We start from the raw sequence: 22,539 nt of genomic DNA on the forward strand, positions 1-22,539 counted from the left end.
ATGGCAGCCATCACTGGCCTACTTGTTCAGGAGGCAAACACTTATTTGCTTCTTTAGGAATTACCCCACCCCCCATCTTGGCTGGTGTAGATCACCCCATCTTGGCTGGTGTAGATTTTTTTTTGGGGGGGGGGGGCAATTTCCTGCAATGCCAACATAAAAGAAATCAAATGTCCTCATTCTACACATTTTGCTATGGCTCTGAGAATGTTGCAAGAATAACAAAATCAATACTGCTCTATTCACTTAAAAAAAAAAAGTTTCCAATTTCCAATTCTCCCGAACTCTCTAGCTTTTATTTAGCTGATTTGTTAGTTCTCAAAGATTAGAAAATACATATTTTATCATATGTACTTTATCTGGTTTTAGTGGGGTAAGTTTCAGGGATCTCTTTAACACAGAACTCATAAGCTTTTTAGATCTGCATTTACAAACAACGCACTAAGATATTTATTTTCTTTGGCATCAGACACAGTTGTACTTCTCCACTCGGATGAGAATTCATGAACAGGCATTCTATCAGCAGTCTTTTCACAGGTAAAATGCAATGTTAACTTCAAGCAAAACATTAGGCAATGTAGCTGGCTACACATTATTTCTATGATCAACATTATAAATATGATGGCCAAGCATTGTTTTTGCAGAAAATACCATGCTTTTTCATTGTAAGCTCATTTACTTGTGTGGCTCCTAGCCAAATAGTGTTGCACTTCTGTTAACTGATGATAATTAAGCTATTTTCTGCTGAAATGTGTTCTCTGTGAAGGAAAACAAACTTCCTCCTTATTGCACGCAGATTCATAAAATGATGTCCAGAAGTTCATCTGACTCTGGGTAAGAAGAACAAGGGCTTAAATGCTAGAATCTTGTATCCCTTTAACCCTCTCCATTGCAAAACTCCTCTCTCAGATCATTTATCAAACCTCCATTCCACATCATAGGCCTACCTGTTGACCACAGGCTCCCACAGACCACTCGCCTGCCCTACCTCAAGCACATTGAAAACTAAAACAACCCTATAGAAGAGGACTGTGCCACAATAGTGTTCAAAGTAGGCCTAGACCCTACAGTCGTGTTCAGTGTTACAGTGCAATACAGTATGACTGTTGATCCACTCACAATTTGAGGCATCATTGAGAGCACGAGACATGATGTAATGCATTTTCCTCCACACTCCCTATTGTGCTGTGTAAGAGTCTCCAACTGTCAGGCCTGGTATGAGGGAAAGGGTTGCTTTGCTTATGGCTACTGCTGCTCATTAAGTCATTTTACGTAACAGCATACAATGCCTTTGGAAAGTATTCACACCTCTTGACATGCATCCTGTTTGCAATAAGGCACTTAATTAATACTGCAAAAGCAATTGTCAAAGCAATTCCCTTTGTCCTGTTATATTTGGGGTCAATACAAAACATTAATGAGTACCACTCCATATTTTCAAGCGTGGTGGCTGCATCATGTGATGGGTATGCTTGTCATTGGTGAGCACTAATGAGTTTTTTTTTTTTTAGGATAAAAATTAAATGGAATAGAGCTAAGAACAGGTGAACCTAGTTCAGTCTGCTTTCCAACAGACGCTGGGAGACATTCACCTTTCAGCAGGACAATAACCTAAAACAAGGCCAAATATACACTGAAGTTGCTTACCAAGACAACATTGAATGTTCCTGAGTGACCTAGCTACACTTTTGACTTAAATCTGCTTGAATCTATTGCAAGACTTGGATGTCTAGCAATTCTCAACAACCAACTTGACAGCTTGAAGAATTTTAAAAATGATGTGCAAATATTGTACAATCCAGATGTGCAAGGCTCCGATACTTCTAACATGTATTGTTTTTTTTCCCCCCCAACTACCGGTAGTTTTTATTGGGTAATTCATAAAGACCATTCAGGGTAATCACCATGATAAATATTTAGCTGAAACCTCTAATAGCTGGGGTTGGGGGCAACCGAGTTGGGCTGTTCATTAATTGTGTGTGTGTTAGACAGTGTTGCGTCAAGCCTGTCTCTCTGGCTCTGTGCCGCTTCACTGCAGCAGGCAATAAAATTGGCAAGGGTGTGAGTTAGACTTCCGGTTCAGCTTAGGTCCCTAAAGCCCCAGTAGTGCTCTGACACCCTCAGACCAGGAGGACAGGCAATCATACTGAATAATTGCTTGCTTGTTTTATTTAATTTTTTCTTCTTCAAGGCTTCAGCATCTGAAATGTCTTGACAGATGCTGACTCTACGGTGAAAACCTTTCCAGACCTTATGGTACTGTAATTTGGACGCAGGTTTGGTCTCAAGATGACTGACCTGGAAGTGGTGTCCAAGACCTCTGAGTGTCCCCTGTCATACTGTGACTGATTTTCAGATGGTTCATATTCTCTTTGTAGGCCGAGTATCCTCCTACCTGAGTTGAGCTGACCCTGAACAGATAGTTGGAGCTAAGAGAAAGCTAAGGCCTCATCACTGGGTTTCGTGGTGCCTCAGTTATTCCATGTTAACCAAAACACACTCACAGGTAGTTAACTTCAGGATGTCAACACCAGCTGGAAAATGCTATGATGTACGGCTGTACACATCCAGATATCTGGCTCCTGCACCCCCACTGTCTGGATTGGCAGTGGCACAGTGGGCTTTGTTGCTGGTGTTGTCTTATTAAAGAAACATGAGCAGGCTGCTGAGCACCATGGAGAAACAACAGAACCCCATGGGCAGGATCATCTGCCCCTGTCAATCAGTGGTTCAGTCAGCTACAGAACTCAGGTCCCCACCCCCATCCAGTAGTTAACCCTTTGAGGTCCTGTTCTAAATAGGTGCATATGGCTTGCCCAGTGCGCCAGTGACCAGAAGTAGCACCTAGAACCAATGGAATTGTTCAAAATGGGGTAAACTGTCCACCAGGTGCCCGGCTGCTGCTCAGCAGAAGAGCAGTGGAGAGGGTGGGAGTGGAGCAGGCTAATTTGGTTCTCTAAGGCCTGCTGCCCTCTTGGCTCTAATCCTCCCATGGTGGATGGAGAGGAAGCCCCTGTTCTGTACTGTAGAGAGACTGACCGCCTGAGGCTCTGATCGGCCCTTTTCTCTGATCCTGTCCAAACAACACTGATGGCAACATGGCTCTTCCCCTCTAGGCCACATGACCCCGTTGTCCTCAGCTTGGTGTATTACCAGTCTTTTTTTTTTTCTCACTCTGTTACGCTCCCTCATTTCTCGCTGTCTGTCACAGGCACTGTAAGCTGTCAGACACATTCTCTTTCTCTCTGACACACCGCTCTAATCAGGCAGAATTTCCTCGTGCGACCCTGTCATTGCCGAGCTCATTACATAAGCAGCATTAGTTTGGGGGTGGGGTGGGGGTAAAAGCTTATTATCACCAATGTTCAGCTGTGTGTCAAAGGCAGTACTTTTTTGCCAGCCTCCACATTTAGTCTGACTGGAGAGGCTTATTGGGAGGGCTGTGTCATAGTCCAGGCTGTACACACTTTCGCCACGGCCCCTCACACACACACATCCGGTAGAGTAGCTGGCACGTCATTGGACTGACAATGGTCAGTGTTTTTAATCAGTATTTAGGCTCAGGTTAGTTTTGTAAATTTGTGTACTGCATCGGCCCATCTTTCATAATTTTAAAAGGACAGGTGTGCCCTTGTATGTTTGGATGTGCACACTCTCCTGGCCTTTTACTGTTGCTGTAGTCAGTCTCTCCATCTCACCCCTGAATTTAATCATTCACCGGGCCACCCTAGATGCCAGTGTGTCAATTATAAGTAGCCCTCAGCCCAGCTCCATGGTAACAGAGATGACAGGTACGCTGTTGCCGGCCAAAACTTTCTGCACTGGATGACTGATGGGACAGACTGCAGGGGCGGATGTCGTCTTACTATATTATATGATTGGACAGATACTAATCCCACCGACTGTTTAATGTATTACCTTTTTTTCCGCAGGAATTTGAATTGTCTACTTGTTAAATGTGTGTAATGTCTTTAGTAGCTAATGTTTTACATTGGAATGAGCTGCAGGCTAGATCATTATTAGTGAACTAGAAATGTGCTGTGAATGTTGGAATGTATTGGGTTTTCTGGAGGTCTGTCGCAACTGTTGTGCTATTTTTTTTAAATCTTCATTCCTGTCTTGTTCAGGTTAGATTCTTCACATTGCTGTTGTGAAATGGAATGGATCCATCTTGATAAATAAAAGTGAATTTTTTTCTATTGCCTTCACAGAGCAATTGGTGTGTGACTGTCTGTTAAGAAGTGTGCATGATTAAAGGTGTAGGGGAGTCCTTTTAATACACAACCCATGTTTTTCCAGCAGCCCCATGGCAGGATTAAGGTCATTCTGCCACAGCAAGCCATCATTCACTGTGTGCACGCATGCGCGTCATCTGAACATCGTATGGATATTTTTTCCGATTATGGATCCTCCAGCGAGACGGCCAAGGCCCATCGCTGACTGAGTCCACCCGACAGACAGCCCTCTTCCTGGGTTAGATATGACTTTCAATGGTTGGATAATCCTGGCTGCCTGCCACTAACCCTGTTAGGCCCTGCAATGATGCTTTAGTTGATTTAGTTTATTCCTTACTGCCCTCTTCTGCTTTGGTTCAATTGATTTAAACAGACTTCATTTATCCAGCTATGTCCTGGACAAGGCAGTTTAAATTTGATACATAAATTATGTAGGTCACACATGAATATTGGCAATAATAAAGGCTGTTAACCTTTTAACAATCAACTTTCCCCACTGAGCTCTGTTATTGTACCCTCACTGACCCTGTGGTGGTCTAATCAATGGAATGACATGCTGGAAGCCACTAGAAACTACAGACTACTTTCTCCCACCAGTGTTTTTAGTTCCTACTTCAAAGCGCGGTCCTGGTCAGGCTCAAAGCGCGGGCCTGGTCAGGCTCAAAGCGCGGGCCTGGTCAGGCTCAAAGCGCGGGCCTGGTCAGGCTCAAAGCGCGGGCCTGGTCAGGCTCAAAGCGCGGGCCTGGTCAGGCTCAAAGCGCGGGCCTAGTCTTTGTCCAGCTGGACCAGGACAGCTATTGATTAACTTGGTCTCTTAACGAAATGACCACTTGGAACAAGAGAAACAACATTGAAGGCAAATGGGCTTTTTGTTGTTCAGGTCCTCAAAGGCATAAAATAGATTTTAACATCCATTCAGTGGTGGAAAAATCCCTTTGGTGTCGGTTACCTTAGGAAAACTAACGACCGCTGGAAAGATCTGTGGTGTTTATTTTTGTTTGTTTTTTTGTGTCCTGTTCTTGAACAGAAAGCCTAGGAGACCACTGGACTGGTTACGGTTTTCACGAGGACTGTTTCTCATGGATCTTCAGAGCGTCTCTCGTTCCAGCATCCCCTCTGTCTGTGTAATTCCAGTTTCTCTGATCTTTGACTCAGATGGGTCACTAATAATTGCTTCCTGTCATGCTGCTCAAGCGACACATCAGGTGATCTTTTCATGTTTGCCACATTCTGAACTTTTGTTTGTGACTGGGCCATATTATGTGTAGTGACCCAGCCATGGTTATGTGTTTGCGTTCATAAGACTTGAGTGGTAACAGAACTTTATCCAATCATTGGAATTGTTAGACATGAAGCACTGGACATTGGCCTGGTTAAGCTGGTGGTGATTTAGTTTTAAGGCATTATGTTAGGGCTCTGTAGTTATACTGGTAGTATAACTATGTTTCCCCTACTTCTGGGATGCCAGGTGAGATTGTTTCATGAGTGAGGACAGTCGCACCTACAATCTTGTACGAATAGAGTTCAAGCTCAGAGGGCGCATGGCCCGATGGGATGGCTCTGTGTGCCTTCAACTCTGCCTGGCTCGCTCTGGGCTACTCTATACAGCCTGTTCTGGAAGATGGCTACAGTAGCTGGGTCTCTACACACACACACACACACACGTGTGTGTGTGTGATCTCAATGCATGTACACAATGTTTACAGCACAGCTATTTGAAAATGGCAGAATTTGAGTTTAATTCATGGATGCATTGGTTACAATACAATTTCAGGGACTGCTACAGCCCTATTAAAACAAAAATAACACTGGTTTTTAGGATGTACAGTGCCTTGAAAGTATTCACACCCATTGAGACTTACTCAACATTTCTGTTTAAAGCCTGAATTCAAAATGGATTTAAATTATTTTTCTCAACAATCTACACCAACTAAACCATATTTTTGGAAATATTTGCAAATGTATTAAATTACATAAGTATTCACACCCCTAAGTCAATACGTGATAGAATCACCTTTGGCAGCAGCTACAGCTGAGTTTTTCTGGGTAAGTCTCGAAGAGCTTTGCATGCTTCGCTTGTACAATATTTGTGCATTATTTAAATTCTCCAAGCTCTGTCAAGTTGATCATGGCAACCATTTTGAAGTCTTGACATAGTCAACTGTAACTAGGCTATTCAAGAACATTTCATATCTCTTGGTAAGCAACTCCTGTGTATATTTGGCCTTGTGTTGAAAGCTGAATTTGTCTCCCAGTGTCTTTTTGAAAGCAGACTGAACCATGTTTTCCTCTAGGATTTTGCCTGTGCATAGCTATATTTAAAAAAATATATAATTTAATCCCCCAAAAGCACTCCCTAGTCCTTGCTGATGACCAGCATACCCATAACATGATGCAGCCACCACCATCCTTGAAAATATGAAGTGTTACTGTGTTGGAGTTTCCCCAAAGCATAACGCTTTGTATTCAGGACATAATCTTAATTTCTTTGACACTTTTTTTTTTTGCACTTTTACTTTAGTCCCTTAATGAAAACAATATTTGTATTCTGTACAGGGTTACTTCTTTTTCACTCTGTCATTTAGGTTAGTATTGTGGAGTAACTGCAATGTTGAGCCATCCTCAGTTTTCTCCTATCACACTCATTAAACTCTAAGTGTTTAGTCACCATTGGCCTCATGGTGAAATCCCTGAGTGGTTTCCTTCCTCTCCGGCAATTAAATGAGGAAATACGCCTGTATCTTTTGTAATGGCTGGGTGGATTGATACATCATCCAAAGTGTAAATAATAACTTCACAGTGATCAAAGAGCTATTTAATGTTTGCTCTTTTTCCTGTTCTTTACCCTGTCTACCAATAGGTGCCCCTCTTTGCAAGGCATTGGAAAACCACCATGGATCTGTGTTTTGAAATTCACTGCTCGACTGATGGTCCTTACAGATAATGATGTGTTGTGTACAGAGATGAGGTAGTCATTCAAGGAGGGGGATATAGTGTACAGGGATCCTCCTGTGCAGCAACATTTGAGGACAGCCCCACTCAGCCCATCCCCTGCCGCCTACCATAGTACAGCTCAGCCTCTCTGCAACTGTCAATTATTTATTGGACTTCAGAGTGCAGTGAAAAATCCCCCCCCCCACACACATGCACAATTTAAACACTTGCCTCCCAATCCACTGATCCCCAAAACACATGTAAATATTGGACTAGAATTTGTGCCTTCCTGTATTGTACATATGCTAAAATCTCTATTCTGAGCCATATACTTTTGTTTGTATTATTTATTGTTTTGCATTGTCTAAGGACCCTGCAAGGAAGCATTTCTTTGGACGGGGTGTGTATCCCATACATACGACTAATAATACTTGACACACTCCTCCAGATCAGTCCCCCTCATTGAGCGTGATATTGTATCTGAGGCCGACTAAAATACCCTCTGTTTTTCTCACTCACACACAGCCTCTGTTTAAAATTAATCTTCACTTTGTTTTACTAGTCTCACGCTCCCTCATTGAATTCCTCATCGCTGTTCTCAATCTCCAATTTCCAATCCGTAGGTTGAATAATTGAATGGATTTTGATCTCTTGGTTTTATGTTCATCAGATCTTATCGTTAATGGGGTCTGCTTCTCTGTGTGGTGCTGGGTTGGGTGACTACTCTCACTGTGTTCTAAAGGGAAAGCAAAGCGTCACACTCAGGAACCCAACAGACCTACTGGTGCTTATTTTTCTGTGGTGCGCAGATGGGGAAGGATGCATAGAGAACAGAAAAGGATGGAGAAGATGAGGGGAGCTTAGGTGATGGGAGCAGAAAAGAGTGGTTGATGAAAATGGGGGAGCAGAGGTGTAAATGGAATGGAGCGGGGGTGGGAGAAAGAGGGAAGATATTGATTTAATGTTTTCTCTCCCCTGCAGTGGGATGTGTCTGCATGTGTGTCCCCCAGGGACATCAGATCCTCACCCCTGGTGGGGGGGGGGGGGGTCACAACTAGCATGACTATGCTACCAATTTTTCCTTGGCAAAATGTTTTAAACTAAACTCTGTTCTTTTCTTTTCTTTTTTAAAAGCCTACTTTTGTAAAATATGGTGTGCTTTAGCTTCCAAAATAAACATGTGGCTCTGGGTGACAACATAAGGCTATTTTTTTAATTTTTTTAAATTATTATTTTTTCTCCCAACATTAGAACTTTCTTCTCATTCAGTCTGCTTTATGTTGTGTTTCCTTTGCTTCCTTCCATCCAAGTATGATGATACTGGTATCATGACAACACTAGTCACAGCCTTAGCTCATAGAATGTGTGCTTTCAATAGAGCTCTATGGTGTCTGTTGTCCCTGACCCAGTGGTATCTATCACTTCAACACCATGCACTCTCACACTGACACACACACTGTGAAAGAGCCTTTGGTCCTACTGAAGTAAACCACATGGTACTTTGCAGCAAGTGTCTGTTTGTTGAGCTATGCTTACACCCCATATTCTCCACGACCATATTTATTTTTTATTTATCTAGCCAAGTCCGTTAAGAATAAATTCTTATTAAATTCTTAAAGGGCAAGAAGGCCAGTAAGAGTATCCATGATTGAGAACTGTCCAAAGACAGTTTAGTGTTTTGTTGCAGCTCGTTCCAGTCACTAGCTGCAGCGAACTGAAAAGACGAGCGACCCAGAGATGTGTGTGTGTGTGTGTGTGCTTTAGGGACCTTTAACAGAATGTGACTGGCAGAACGGATGTTGTATCTGGAGGATGAGGGCTGCAGTAGATATCTCATAGGGGGGAGTAAGGCCTAAGAGGGTTTTTATAAATAAGCATCAACCAGTGTGTCTTACGACGGGTTTACAGAGGAGTATACAGTCGTGGCCAAAGGTTTTGAGAATGACACAAATATTAATTTCCCAAGTTTGCTGCTTCAGTGTCTTTAGATATTTTTGTCAGATGTTACTATGGAATACTGAAGCATTTCATAAGTGTCACAAAGGCTTTTATTGACAATTACATGAAGTTGATGCAAAGAGTCAATATTTGCAGTGTTGACCCTTCTTTTTCAAGACTTCTGCAATCCGCCCTGGCATTCTGTCAATTAACTTCTGGGCCACATCCTGACTGATGGCAGCCCATTCTTGCATAATCAGTGCTTGGAGTTTGTCAGAATTTGTGGGGTTTTGTTTGTCCGCCTCTTGAGGATTGACCACAAGTTCTCAATGGGATTAAGGTCTGGGGAGTTTCCTGTCCATGGACTCAAAATATCAATGTTTTGTTCACTGAGCCACTTAGTTATCACTTTTGCCTTATGGCAAGGTGCTCCATCATGCTGGAAAAGGCATCGTTTGTCACCAAACTGTTCTAGATTGGAAGAAGTTGCTCTAGGAGAATGTGTTGGTACCAATTCTTTATTTATGGCTGTGTTCTTAGGCAAAACTGTGAGTGAGTCCACTCCCTTGCCTGAGAAGCAACCCCACACAGGAATGGTCTCAGGGTGCTTTACTGTTGGCATGACACAGGACTGATGGTAGCGCTCACCTTGTCTTCTCCGGACAAGCTTTTTTCCGGATGCCCCAAACAATCGGAAAGGGGATTCATCAGAGAAAATGACTTTACCCCAGTCCTCAGCAGTCCAATCCCTGTACCTTTTGCAGAATATCAGTCTGTCCCTGATGTTTTTCCTGGAGAGAAGTGGCTTCTTTGCTGCCAGGCCATCCTCCATCACTGTGCGTGCAGAAGCATTCACACCTGCCTGCTGCCATTCCTGAGCAAGCTCTGTACTGGTGGTGCCCCGATCCCGCAGTTGAATCAACTTTAAGAGACTCTCTTGGCGCTTGCTGGACTTTCTTGGGCGCCCTGAAGCCGCCTTCACAACAATTGAACAGCTCTTTGACCTTCTTGATGATCCAATAAATGGTTGATTTTAGGTGTAATCTTACTGGCAGCAATATCCTTGCCTGTGAAGCCCATTTTGTGCAAAGCAATGATGACGGCACATGTTTCCTTGCAGGTAACCATGATTAACAGCGGAAGAACAATGATTCCAAGCACCACCCTCCTTTTGAAGCTTCCAGTCTGTTTTTCGAACTCAATTAGTTATCTCCAGCCTTGTCCTCGTCAACAGGGTAGCCTAGTGGTTAGAGGGTTGGACTAGTAACCGGAAGGTTGCAAGTTCGAATCCCCGAGCTGACAAGGTACAAATCTGTCGTTCTGCCTCTGAACAGGCTGTTCCTAGGCCGTCATTGAAAATAAGAATTTGTTCTTAACTGACTTGCCTAGTAAAATAAAGGTTAAAAAATAATAATAATAATTCACACCTGTGTTAACGAGAGAATCCCCCTGACATGTCGGCTGGTCCTTTTTGTGGCAGGGCTGAAATACAGTGGAAATTATTTCGGGGGGATTTCAGTAAATTTGAATGGCAAAGAGGGCCTTTGTAATTAATTGCAATTCATCTGATCACTCTTCATAACATTCTGGAGAATATGCAAATTGCCAATATACAAACTGAGGCAGCAGAGTTTTTTTGAAAATGTAATATTTGTAATTCAACTTTTGGCTACGACTGTAGAGTGCAGTGATGTGTCCTATAAGGGGCTTTGGTGGCAAATCTGATGCCCAAATGGTAAAGAACATTTAGCCGCTAAATGTGTGTACCAGACGGGGAGCCAGGCCAGGGCAGACGGAACAGATCGCCTGGTGGAATCCAAGCAGTAGGCAATGGGAGTAGGTGTGACATCCACTTGGGAGAAGCTTTTATTTCTGGAGGCAGATTTTTTTGTAGAAAATGCCAGTGAATGGTCTCTGAACAGCAGAAGGGGACTTCAAAGGCCTCTGAATTTGGGTGGGGCGGGTTGTGAGACTCCTACCACTTGTTGGGCCCGATTGCCTCGACACTTCTTTCTTCACACCTTAGTGCTAATTGAAGTTGTATCTGGTCTGTCCTAGCAAGCCTGGCAGCCTTCAGTCCCCGTAAAATATATCATTGTAATTAACTTTCATTTTCCCGTACTGGTCCTCACTGCCCAAAGTAGTCATTGCCCTGGGGTGACCAGCTGGGTCAAACTTGTTTTTCAATTAGTGAGCTGAATATGGCGCTCAGACACACTAATACCAAACGGACGGAGCAAGGGAAGCGCTTCCTGCACATACTGTAGGCCCACTCTCCCATCCTGCGTATAGGTCCCTCTGGAAATGCTCTGATGTTAATTACCTCTTCATTTCACATGATCTGCCCACAGTTTGTATAGTGTTGTAACGTTTGATTGTGAAGAACATTGGAAAATACCAATGTTCAACCAGGCATTTTCCAAATTTTCTTTGATCTCCTGGCCACATTGCCTGGATTTGACCTCTGTCGCCTTCCTTCCCCTCCCTCAGGACCGTAAGCTGACCAAAGTGGAGCGTCAGCGGTTTAAGGAGGAGGCCGAGATGCTGAAGGGGCTGCAGCACCCCAACATTGTCCGCTTCTATGACTTTTGGGAGTCACCCCTCAAAGGGAAGAAGTGCATTGTCCTGGTGACTGAGCTCATGACCTCCGGAACACTCAAAACGTGAGTGTGCTGTCAGACTTGCTGGAGATGGGAGAGATGATGGTCAACGGAACAGACTATAACTGGGCTGCATCTATTCATAAACGCAACACACATTTTTTGTAATGCATTCCCCCCAACAAACCAGTCAACATGTGTGCTGGAGTATTATTTATCATTGATCAGATGACTATTTTATCCCTAGTACTGCAAAAAGAGGCAAGGGGTGATATGCACATTTAATAGTTGCTCCAAGTTAGCCCCAAGTTACATTTTTTTTTTGAGTCGATTATCAATCCCAAGACTGTAGAATGTATGGGTTGTGATACTGATGTCCTTCCCTCCTGTAGGTATCTGAAGCGCTTCAAGGTGATGAAACCCAAGGTCTTAAGGAGTTGGTGTAGACAGATCCTAAAGGGCCTCCACTTCCTCCACACCCGGGACCCTCCTATCATCCACAGGGACCTGAAGTGTGACAACATCTTCATCACGGGCCCCACCGGCTCCGTAAAGATAGGAGACCTGGGCCTGGCCACGCTCAAGAGGGCCTCCTTCGCCAAGAGTGTCATAGGTAGGAGATCCAACCTGACTGCATCAGTAACACATGGTGTCTCATCGTTTATTAGTCTTTCTCAAATGGACAACAGCCTCCAGATTCTAATAGTGTCCTCCTTTCTAACCTTTGACCCCTGTCCTCCCAGGCACCCCAGAGTTCATGGCCCCAGAGATGTATGAGGAGCACTATGACGAGGCAGTGGACGTCTATGCCTTTGGGATGTGTATGCTGGAGATGGCCACCTCAGAGTACCCCTACTCGGAGTGCCAGAACGCTGCACAGATCTATCGCAAAGTTACCAGCGTGAGTCCACATTTTTAACATGTACACCAATTCAGCTATAGAGGTAACACTCTCACAACTAGGGTAGACACAAAAATTGTGGCCCTGTGACTACTATGAATGGCAGACACATACATTGCCTTGCAAAATTATTCAGATCCCCTGGTTTTCACATTTTGTTACAAAGTAGTATTAAAATGTATTTAATTTTCATGTTTTGTCAACAATATACACAAAATACCTTTAACATTTTATTTGTAATGATAAAAAGATATAACTAAATTATAGTTGTTGAACGAGTGTTTAGCCTCTGTTTAGGCAATCCTAATTTAGTTGAGTTAAATGTGGTTTAACAAAACACAAGTTACATGGACTGACTAGAAGTTGACATTAGGGCCTAAAATGAACACCGGCCACCTGCCAAATGCGGGTAGATTGTCATTGGCAGGCAAGATGTCTATTTCACCAGCCATGTTGGCTGGTGGTCAGGGCTCCACAATGTGAGCATTTCACTTGCAATTGTGCATAAAAATGGTCAATTATGGTCCCATTTATAGTACAATAAGTGCTGCAGTAGCCGTTTCAAAGTATTTCTGCCTTTTGGGGGGGGTTCATAGCCGGTAAATTCATTGCACAAAGTCAAAACTAAGAATCCTATTATAGCCTATTTCACTTAGCGCTGCTACATTGTCTGGCCGGGCTGTACGCACGTGAAGAGCTGAGTGAAATATTATTTTTTTAGAAGCGCTGTGCACAGGTAAGTCTAATTTACTTGAAATGAAAGTATTGTGTTTCTTGGCCATTTGCATACTTTTGTTCAAAAGCTAGGTACTTTTTCTATGTTTTAGTTTCTACTGCTAGGGAAGAGAAGACAACGCTTCTACTACTAGTCAGACTCCTGCTAAAATTGAGTCCAATGACTACTCTCAACCTGCCCAAAAGGCCTGAAAACGAGCACAATTTTATTTTCCCCAAAACGTTGCCATATTTACACAATAACCTTTTTCATAACGTTATCTTGACAATCAAGGAATAGCGTAGGAACTTGTAACGACATTAGAAGAAATAATTGGTTTCCCTCAAAATAAGAATTATTGAGAGCTATGACATGTTGTAATAAAATTATTTGAATATGTCGCAAGGGAAAATTCTGAGTTTAAGGGCAAATTATATTTTCTATCAATGGATGTTGACTAAACTTGTTTGACTGCTATGATTAAGCAATAGGGCACAAGAAGGTATGGTATATGGCCAGTATACCACAGCTAAGGGCTCTTAAGCATGATTCAACACTGAGAGCCTGGATACATTCGTTGGCCATATACCACAAACCCCCGGGGTGCCTTATTGCTATTATAAACTGGTTACCAGTTTGTTGTCATACCCATAGTTTAAGGTCTGATATACCACAGCTTTAACTATAGATAAAGGAGAAGGGAATTCAAATTATTATATGCAGCCCAAGGGCACAACACCCACAAAAGGCATAGATTTGTTTTAAGGGGCATTAGGCCACACAAAGGGGATGCTGCTGGGAAATTTGAAGCATTATCAAGTGCTTGTCAAATTGTGAATGAGAGACTGATGAAGTGTGTATAGCCTGCACAAGAAACAAAGCAGAGCTCCTGCCTTTCATGCAACTTTTTTCAAACCATAATTAATCGCATCATGTATCTTTTTAGAATATATTAAAAATGAAAACATGTAGGCCAAGGTTTGTGCGCACTCCCTCAAATACTTTGGTAGGCTGGTCATGGCTCACATCAACACCATCATGCCAGAAACCCTAGACCCACTCCAATTCGCATACCGCCCCAACAGATCCACAGATGATGCAATCTCAATCGCAGTCCACACTGCCCTTTTCCACCTGGACAAAAGGAACACTTATCTGAGAGTGTTATTCATTGACTGCAGCTCAGTGTTCAACACCACAGTGCCCACAAAGCTCATCACTACGCTAAGGACCCTGGGACTCCCTCTGCAATTAGATTCTGGACTTCCTTACGGGCCGCCCCCAAGCGGTAAGGGTAGGTAACAACACATCCACCGTGCTTATCCTCAACACTGGGGCCTGTCTGGGGTGCATGCTTAGTCCCCTCCTGTACTCCCTGTTTATCCCAAGACTGCGTGGACAAGCACGACTCCAACACCATTAAGTTTGCTGATGACACAACAGTGTTAGGCCTGATCACCGACAATGATGCAACAGTCTATAGGGAGGTCAGATACCTGGCAGTGTAGTGCCAGGACAACAACCTCTCAATGTGAACAAGACAAAGTAGCTGATCGTGGACTACAGGAAAAGGAGGGCCGAACACGCATCCATTCACATCGATGGGACTGAAGTGGAGCGGGGTTTCAAGTTCCTTGGTGTATATCACCAACAAACTATCATGGTCCAAACGCACCAAGTCTGTTGTGAAGAGGGCACTAAAACACCTTTTTCCTCCTCAGGAGACTGAAAAGATTTGTCTTGGGTCCCCAGATCCTCAAAGTTCTACAGCTGCACCATCGATGGCATTCTGACCAGTTGCATCACCGCCTGGTATGGCAACTGCTCGGCATCTGACCGTAAGGCGCTACAGAGGGTAGTGCGTACGACCCAGTACATCACTGGGGCCAAGATTCCTGACATCCAGGACCTAATATACTAGGTGGACTAAAAGGCTCATTTTAGAGCTACTACCCCCAAGCCATATGACTGCTGAACAATTAATCAAATGGCCACCTGGACTATTTACATTGACCCCCCCCCCCCCCCCCCCAGCTTTGTTTTTTCACTGCTTCTACTTTCTGTTATCTATGCATAGTCCATTGAATGACCTTGACTAACCTGTACCCCCGCACATTGACTCGGTACCCCCTGTGTATAGCCTTGTTATTGTTGAACTGCATTGTTGGTTAAGGCCTTGTAAGTAAGCATTTCACGGAAAGTTCTATACCTGTTGTATTCTGCGCATGTGACAAATACAATTTGATTTGAGGAAAGTATCCTTTTATATTTTTCTGCTTTGTTCAATTGTATTCTTCATACTATGTAAAAAGTTTAAATCCAAAGGTCTGCATCATTGGGCTTGTACGCTATGTGTGCAAGCCAGGAGATGCTGAATGTGTTTGTTAATTAACGGCCGCCAGTTACCTTGAGACTGGCAGTTATTTGCTTGACAATCACCGTCTGACTAAATTCCGTGACCGCCGCAGCCCCATCTAGAACCCCCAGTAGTTCTTCACAGATCCAGCCTTGAGGGTGTATTCCACTATATGCCAGTGAGGAAGAACGCATGCAGCAAACTGTTTTTAGATGGGGGTGGGTTTGGAGTCATGATATATTTGATGACGGGTATTGATTTTGCGCTCTTTAAACTTGGCAGGCACTGCTGGAATGGAGTGACTCACCTTATCCTGGTTTCAGATCTGTGCTTTAGCTGACTTCTGACTAGCCTTATCAATGATAATCAGAGGATGTGTCTCTAAAGCACATGCCTATGCTGAAGATAGTCAGGCATATACACTGCATTCAGAAAGTTTTCAGTCTACTTTTTTCTACGTTACAGCCTTCTAAAATTGATTTAAATATTTTTTTGCAAATGTATCGAATATATCAAACAGACTTGAGTTATTTACGTAAGTAATCAGACCCTTTGCTATGAGACTTGAAATTGAGCTCAGGTGCATCCTATTTCCATTGATCATCCTTGATGTTTCTACAACTTGATTGGAGTCCATCAGTGATATATTCAACTGATTTGGAAATGCTCACACCTGTCTATATAAGATCCCACAGTTGACCGTGCATGTCAGAGCAAAAACAAAGCCATGCGGTTGAAGGTATTCTCCGTAGAGCTCCGAAACAACAGAATTGTGTTGAGGCAAAGATTTGAGGAAGAATTGAAGGTCCCCAAGAACAGTGGCCTCCATCATTCTTAAATGGAAGAAGTTTGGAACCACCAAGACTCTTCCTAGAGCTGGCCAAACTGAGAAATCGGGGGAGAAGCGCCTTGTTCAGGGAGGTGACCAAGAACCCAATGGTCACTCTGACAGAGCTCAGTTCCTCTGAGGAGACGGGAGGAACTTCTAGGACAACCATCTCTGCAGCATCCACCAATCAGGCCTTTTATGGTAGTGTCCAGATGGATGCCACTCCTCATTAAAGGCATATGACAGCCTGCTTATGTCAGTTTGCCAAAATGCACCTAAAGGACTCTGACCATGAGGAACAAGATTCTCTGGTCTGATGAAACCAGGATTGAATTCCTTTGGCCTGAATGCCAAGTGTCATGTCTGGAGGAAACCTGACACTATTCATATGGTCAAGCATGGTGGCAGCATCATTCTGTGGGGATGCTTTTCAGTGGCAGGGACTGGGAGACTAGTCAGGATCGAGGGAAAGATGAACAGAGAAAAGTACAGAGATCCTTGATAACCTGCTCCAGTGCTCAGTACCTCAGACTGGGGCGAAGGTTCATCTTACAACAGGACAACAACCCTAAGCACACAGCCAATACAATGCAGGAGTGGCTTCGGGACAAGTCTCTGGATGTCCCTGAGTGGCCCAGCCAGAGCCTGGATTTGAACCCGATCGAACATCTCTCAAGAGATCTGACTAGCTGTGCAGTGACGCTCCCCATCCAACCTGACAGAGCTTGAGGATTGCCAAGCTTGTAGCGTCCTACCCAAGAAGACTCTGCTGTAATCGCTGCCAAAGGTGCTTCAACAAATTCTGAGTAAAGGATCTGAATACTTATGTGACATTTTTATTTAATGCATTTGCAAATATTTCTAAATGTTTTTGATTTGTCATTATGGGGTATTGTGTGTGTGTGTGTGTGTGTGTGTGTGTGTGTAGGTTGAGGGGAAAATAAGTTAATCCATTTTATAATAAAGCTGTAACTTAACAATGTTGAAAGCGGGAAGGGGTCTGAATACTTTCTGAATGCACTGTACATATCTGGGACCAGGCTACCACGTTACCAGGCTATATCCACCTGCTATTAAACACACAACCCCCTCTTTCTGGAAGAGGCAGTGTTTCACTGAGTCTTCTTTACTCTATGCATATCAGTGCCCTGGAGAGACCAGAGAAGGTTATTTATAGCTCCTTTATCAAAGGGAAACCTCAATAGCTATAAACCAGACTACATGCAGTACATATTTGCATCTGTATGAATGTGCCAGTTCCTGAAAAGCCATTTACATTTTTTATTTTTGTCCATATAGTTGCGGAAAGGGTCTTGATTAAAACATTAGCGATCTGACAAGTGATATAGACGACACCTGAAATGTGATGTAGGTTTTTAAGGACTCGTTTTGTGCATGTCTCCATATCAAGAAAACTCCCAAAGTCAGGATGCAATAACTTAAAATGAGGTGTGCAAACTAAGACCACATTTGGAAACCATATAACCTTTGGTCATATTATCATGCTGTTCTGGTGACTAGCCATCTCGCTCTGTTTTCACCCTTTTGTTTTTTTCCCCCACAATACTTACTCACAGAGTCTGGCCTTCCCTCTGAATGATTTGTTTTCCTTTCTCTGTTCTCAGGGAGTGAAGCCTGCCAGCTTCAACAAGGTTGTGGATCCTGAAATCAAGGAGATTATTGGCGAGTGCATCTGCCAAAAGAAAGCGGAGCGGTGAGTGACTGTACCCGCCTCTCGGCCACAGGGCCCCCAAGGTGCCCTGCCGTCCCTCCGCACCTCGCATCATCCTGCCCACGTCCTATCACCACAGCGATGATAGTCAGTGCTCTCAACAACATTGCAATCTACCCTCCCGATCTGTAGGGTGTCCTCTGTTAAGTTGAATAATTGGTTTGATACGGAGGAGAAAATATCCCTGAGAACCCCCTCTTTTGCAGGTTTTCATACTGAGGTTATTGTGTGCTGTGCTCTCTGTCCTTGTCCTGGCAGCTAATAAATGGAGGGTACTCTTAGATAAGGGCTTATGTTCTTATGGCTGTGTACAGACGGAAACACTGAAAACATTGGTGCCCAGCGGAGTCTGTTTTTCAGCTCGTGCATGACATAACTATTGAGTCACTTTGTACTTTCAGACTGACTTTCGTCTCATTTATTTAATGTTGGCCTAATCTCTGAAATGACAACAGAAGATCAGTTGGAGCCATGTTATCACAGTGGTGAAGGTTGTTTTTCTTGTTCCTTTCTCCCAGGTACTCTATAAAGGACCTGCTGAACCATGCCTTCTTTGCGGAGGACACAGGGGTGCGGGTGGAGCTGGCAGAGGATGATGATGGGAAGAAGGAAGCTATCGCCCTGAAACTGTGGGTGGAAGACCCCAAGAAGCTGAAGGGGAAGTACAAGGAGAGTGGCGCAATTGAGTTCACCTTTGAACTGGAGAAAGAGACACCAGAGGGCGTAGCCCAAGAGATGGTAAGATGGATGGTTGAAGACGTGTGTATTATAGTGTTAGACTGGTTGAACAGACAATCCAAGGTAGAGTATGAATTTGACCTGCATGAAAATATATTTTAGAATTTCTGATTCTTTGATCCTCATCACAATATTTCTCAAGTCAGTGTGGTTGTCATCATTTATCAAATGTAACCATGTTGGGTTACTTGTTGTGTAGGGCAGCAGAGGTCTGTTGGGTTACTTGTTGTGGAGGGCAGCAGAGGTCTGTGTTGGGTTATTTGTCGTGGAGGGCAGCAGAGGTCTGTGTTGGGTTACTTGTCGTGGAGGGCAGCAGAGGTCTGTGTTGGGTTATTTGTCGTGGAGGGCAGCAGAGGTCTGTGTTGGGTTACTTGTCGTGGAGGGCAGCAGAGGTCTGTGTGGAGTCCAGGCAGACAGTGTGCCAACAGTGCTCTGATCTCATCAGGGAATGTGCTCTGATCTCATCAGGGAATGTGCCCTCATGCAGATTGGCAGTGATACGATTTGTACTTCCAGGAATGTTCTTTTTTTCTTTCTGTTTGCATGTTTTTTCCAACGAACATCCACCATCAGATAAGACCTGGTCATGCCTTGTGACAAAACACTGGGCCAGAGAGGCAGCATATTTCTCTCTCTGTACTTAATTAACCCAGTGATAACATTAGAGTGCTCAGGCTCTTGGTGTGGTTTTACATTTCTGATGGACCTAGCTACGGTTTTCTCCTGTAGATTGTTCTCAGACCCAACATCTAACTTATTTCAGACTTTGTTCAAGCTGTTTAAGTGAAAGCAGGTATGGGCTTTATACCAGGTTGAGGAGCACTGGGCTAAAACACTGCCTCTAGTGAAACTAGAAATCGTCTCACTGGACACTTGCAGATGGCAGAGGGTTATGAAGTGCAAAAGAGTAGTGGATTCGGCAGTTTGTCACACCCATTTCTGACAGGTGTAAAATCAAGCACACAGCCATGCAAACATGACAAACATTGGCATTAGAATGCTTTACTGATGAGCTCGGTGTCTTTCAACGTGGCACCATCATTGGTTGTTGCTTTCTTCCTCATTTTGGAATTAGATGTTTGACAAGCAGGTGTCCACATACTTTTGGTCATGTACACCTGTCTGTGGTGTTAATTGTATAAAAGGAAGAAGTGTTGTCTTTATTTTGGCCTGGATTAACTCAATCTGTTTGTCCTCTTATGTTGTGTAGCGACTGTTCAAAACGACCATGAGCAGACTTCTCTTCATTTCTATTCTTCATATCTCATTGTGATGGTCACCAGATGTGCCTGGTTTGAATCTCTCTTCTCGTGCCTCAGCATCACGGTCTATTCCATCAAGTCAGGAAGAGCAGCCACTAATCATTGTCATTGTTTGACCATGTCTGGGTGACCTTCATTTTATGGTTGTCTGTGTTTGTATTAGTGAGCTCATGAGTTTCTGGTGTTTTTATGCTGTGAATAGATTCTATAGTGTTTATTTGACCCTGTAGGCTATTTGTGTTTGGGACAGGCTTGGGTTTGTGTGCTTGACCATAGTTTTGTGTGTTCAGTTTGTTAAGCTGTCCTTTTGTCAACGGGCCAGGCTGTCGTGATTGTTCATTTCCGTTGTGAATGGGTCTGGCTGCAGTGCTTAGTGTTACTGAGAATCAGGGCCATCGATTATTTTGTCAGACAGCAAGCTGACCTGCTTGCCTCCCTCTATCCTGACATCTCCCCATGCTGGGGGAATTATGGTCTAGCTGTAACGGTCGTTTTGGAGGAGAGGAGGAGAATGTGGCCCACAGCACATTGAGGATGCACTGTCTGCACGCTCCATCTCCAATCACCCCTTGTCACCCTACGATGACTAATTTCTCTACAGACAGGCATCATGGGAGATGTAGTTTACCAACGGGGCTCTTGTCTCCGGTCATGCACTCTGCTACTCAGAGCTCCTTTGGTTTCTAATTCAGGACATGGTTTATGTCAGGTTTTATTCAGTTGTGTTGATTAAATTACTTCATCTTATATTACTGTGAACAAAGGTCTTAAAAGCAAAATGATTGTGTTAAAGATATGGGACTCGTACTCAATTAAATAAATCCATTTGCCCGCCTGTGCCAAAACGGAGAGCTTTTTGAAGCGTTTTATGGCAGGCCATGATTCCTATTAATGAGTCATTTAATTCCAAACCTCCTCTAAAAAAAGAACTCCTTATTTTAGCCTTTCATATCTTCCATGGTCTAAATACAAGGTTGGCAACAGGTGGCCCTTGGGCCACCACAAAGGTTTTAGTAAATTATAACATCAAACTTTTAGGAAATCTGTTCCCAAGTATCCAAACAAATGAACATAATGCTATATGTGTTATGTGAGTTGAATGTTGTAAACAACACAGAATAACTGCATATTACATTTGTTTTATTTTAAGACTTATTTCTTTCCAAGTCATCTCATCTCTGTAGAGCTGATGTCTGACAAAATCACTATTTTAGTAGTTCTTCAGAGTAAATAAGGCAACCTTTTATGACTGAATACCAACTATCAATCACTTAGATCATGTATTTTCACGTAGAGAGCAGTTTCTTCGTGAGTTCTCTTTCATTCGTGCATTCTTCTGTCTTTTACGTAGGAGGCGTAAAAGAAATCCAGACTGGACAAGTAGGCGCGCAATGGATTATAGCCTTTGTATTTAGTTGCCACATTTTCCTACTACATCGCAGTTTGTGCTTGATTGAATTTATCTCTAGAGAAACTGTGTATTGAGCGAACAGAAGGGAAGAAAAAAAACAATGTTAGTCAATTGTGTAAAAAATGAAAAATAACTGACATTTCGGTTAATCGCGCAGTACTACTGTTTGGGTTGTGGTCAATTTGCAGTGTACAAATTATAATTATGTTTTAGCCCCACAAATATTTTCTCCAATAAAAATTGTCCCGTGGCTGAGTCTAGTTGCCTACCCCCTGGTTTAAATGCACCTATCCTGTAGTATTCTACACAGAGGCAGACTATTTTGCCTGAATCCTCTGAACCCAGCTGCTGACAGTATTTAAAAAAATATATATATATTTTTAAACCCCCCCCCCCCCCCTTCCTCACAATAGATTCTCCAACTCTTCCCTTTCCTGCTCCCTCCTCCCATCTCTCTCCTGTTTTCTCAACTCTTCCTCTAACACATTGACTCTAAAAATACTCCTCTTCCTACACTCCTCTCCCCGATAGGTGGAATCTGGGTTCTTCCATGAGAGTGATGCTAAGATCGTGGGGAAGTCTATCCGAGACCGTGTAGCGCTGATCAAATGGAGGAGAGAGAGGTCCGTATTGGCAGGACCCCCAGTGGACATAGGAGAGGCAGGACTCGGGGCCCAGTCAGCCCTGGCCCAGGGGGCCTCTGCTGGGGCTACACAGGCAGTACAGCCCCCTCTGCTGGAGCCAGAGGCAGACCAGCACGCCAGGCTGTGTAACCTTCCAGCCAGCGCCACCTCTGTCACATGTGAGACACCACTGACACGCACATCATGCAGAATGACATGCAACGAGTGAAACCCCACAAGACTTACACCTCCCACTGTCACATAC

At 43.6% G+C, this 22,539-nt stretch overlaps 1 protein-coding gene across 13 annotated transcripts in view; it reads left to right on the forward strand.

Moving 5' to 3' along the window:
* LOC109869015 (serine/threonine-protein kinase WNK2) overlaps window positions 1-22,539 on the forward strand; it is a 64,666-nt gene that overhangs the window by 13,357 nt on the left and 28,770 nt on the right. For all 13 annotated transcript variants that reach the window (XM_031803577.1, XM_031803582.1, XM_031803584.1 and 10 more), the window contains exons 3-8: window positions 11,598-11,770; window positions 12,100-12,320; window positions 12,451-12,608; window positions 18,134-18,222; window positions 18,759-18,978; window positions 22,183-22,453. In XM_031803577.1, the coding sequence (XP_031659437.1) occupies window positions 11,598-11,770; window positions 12,100-12,320; window positions 12,451-12,608; window positions 18,134-18,222; window positions 18,759-18,978; window positions 22,183-22,453 (1,132 nt within the window). The remainder of the gene's footprint in view (window positions 1-11,597; window positions 11,771-12,099; window positions 12,321-12,450; window positions 12,609-18,133; window positions 18,223-18,758; window positions 18,979-22,182; window positions 22,454-22,539) is intronic.

The sequence above is a fragment of the Oncorhynchus kisutch genome, linkage group LG24, assembly GCF_002021735.2.
Source record: "Oncorhynchus kisutch isolate 150728-3 linkage group LG24, Okis_V2, whole genome shotgun sequence".
NCBI classification, from domain to species: domain Eukaryota; kingdom Metazoa; phylum Chordata; class Actinopteri; order Salmoniformes; family Salmonidae; genus Oncorhynchus; species Oncorhynchus kisutch.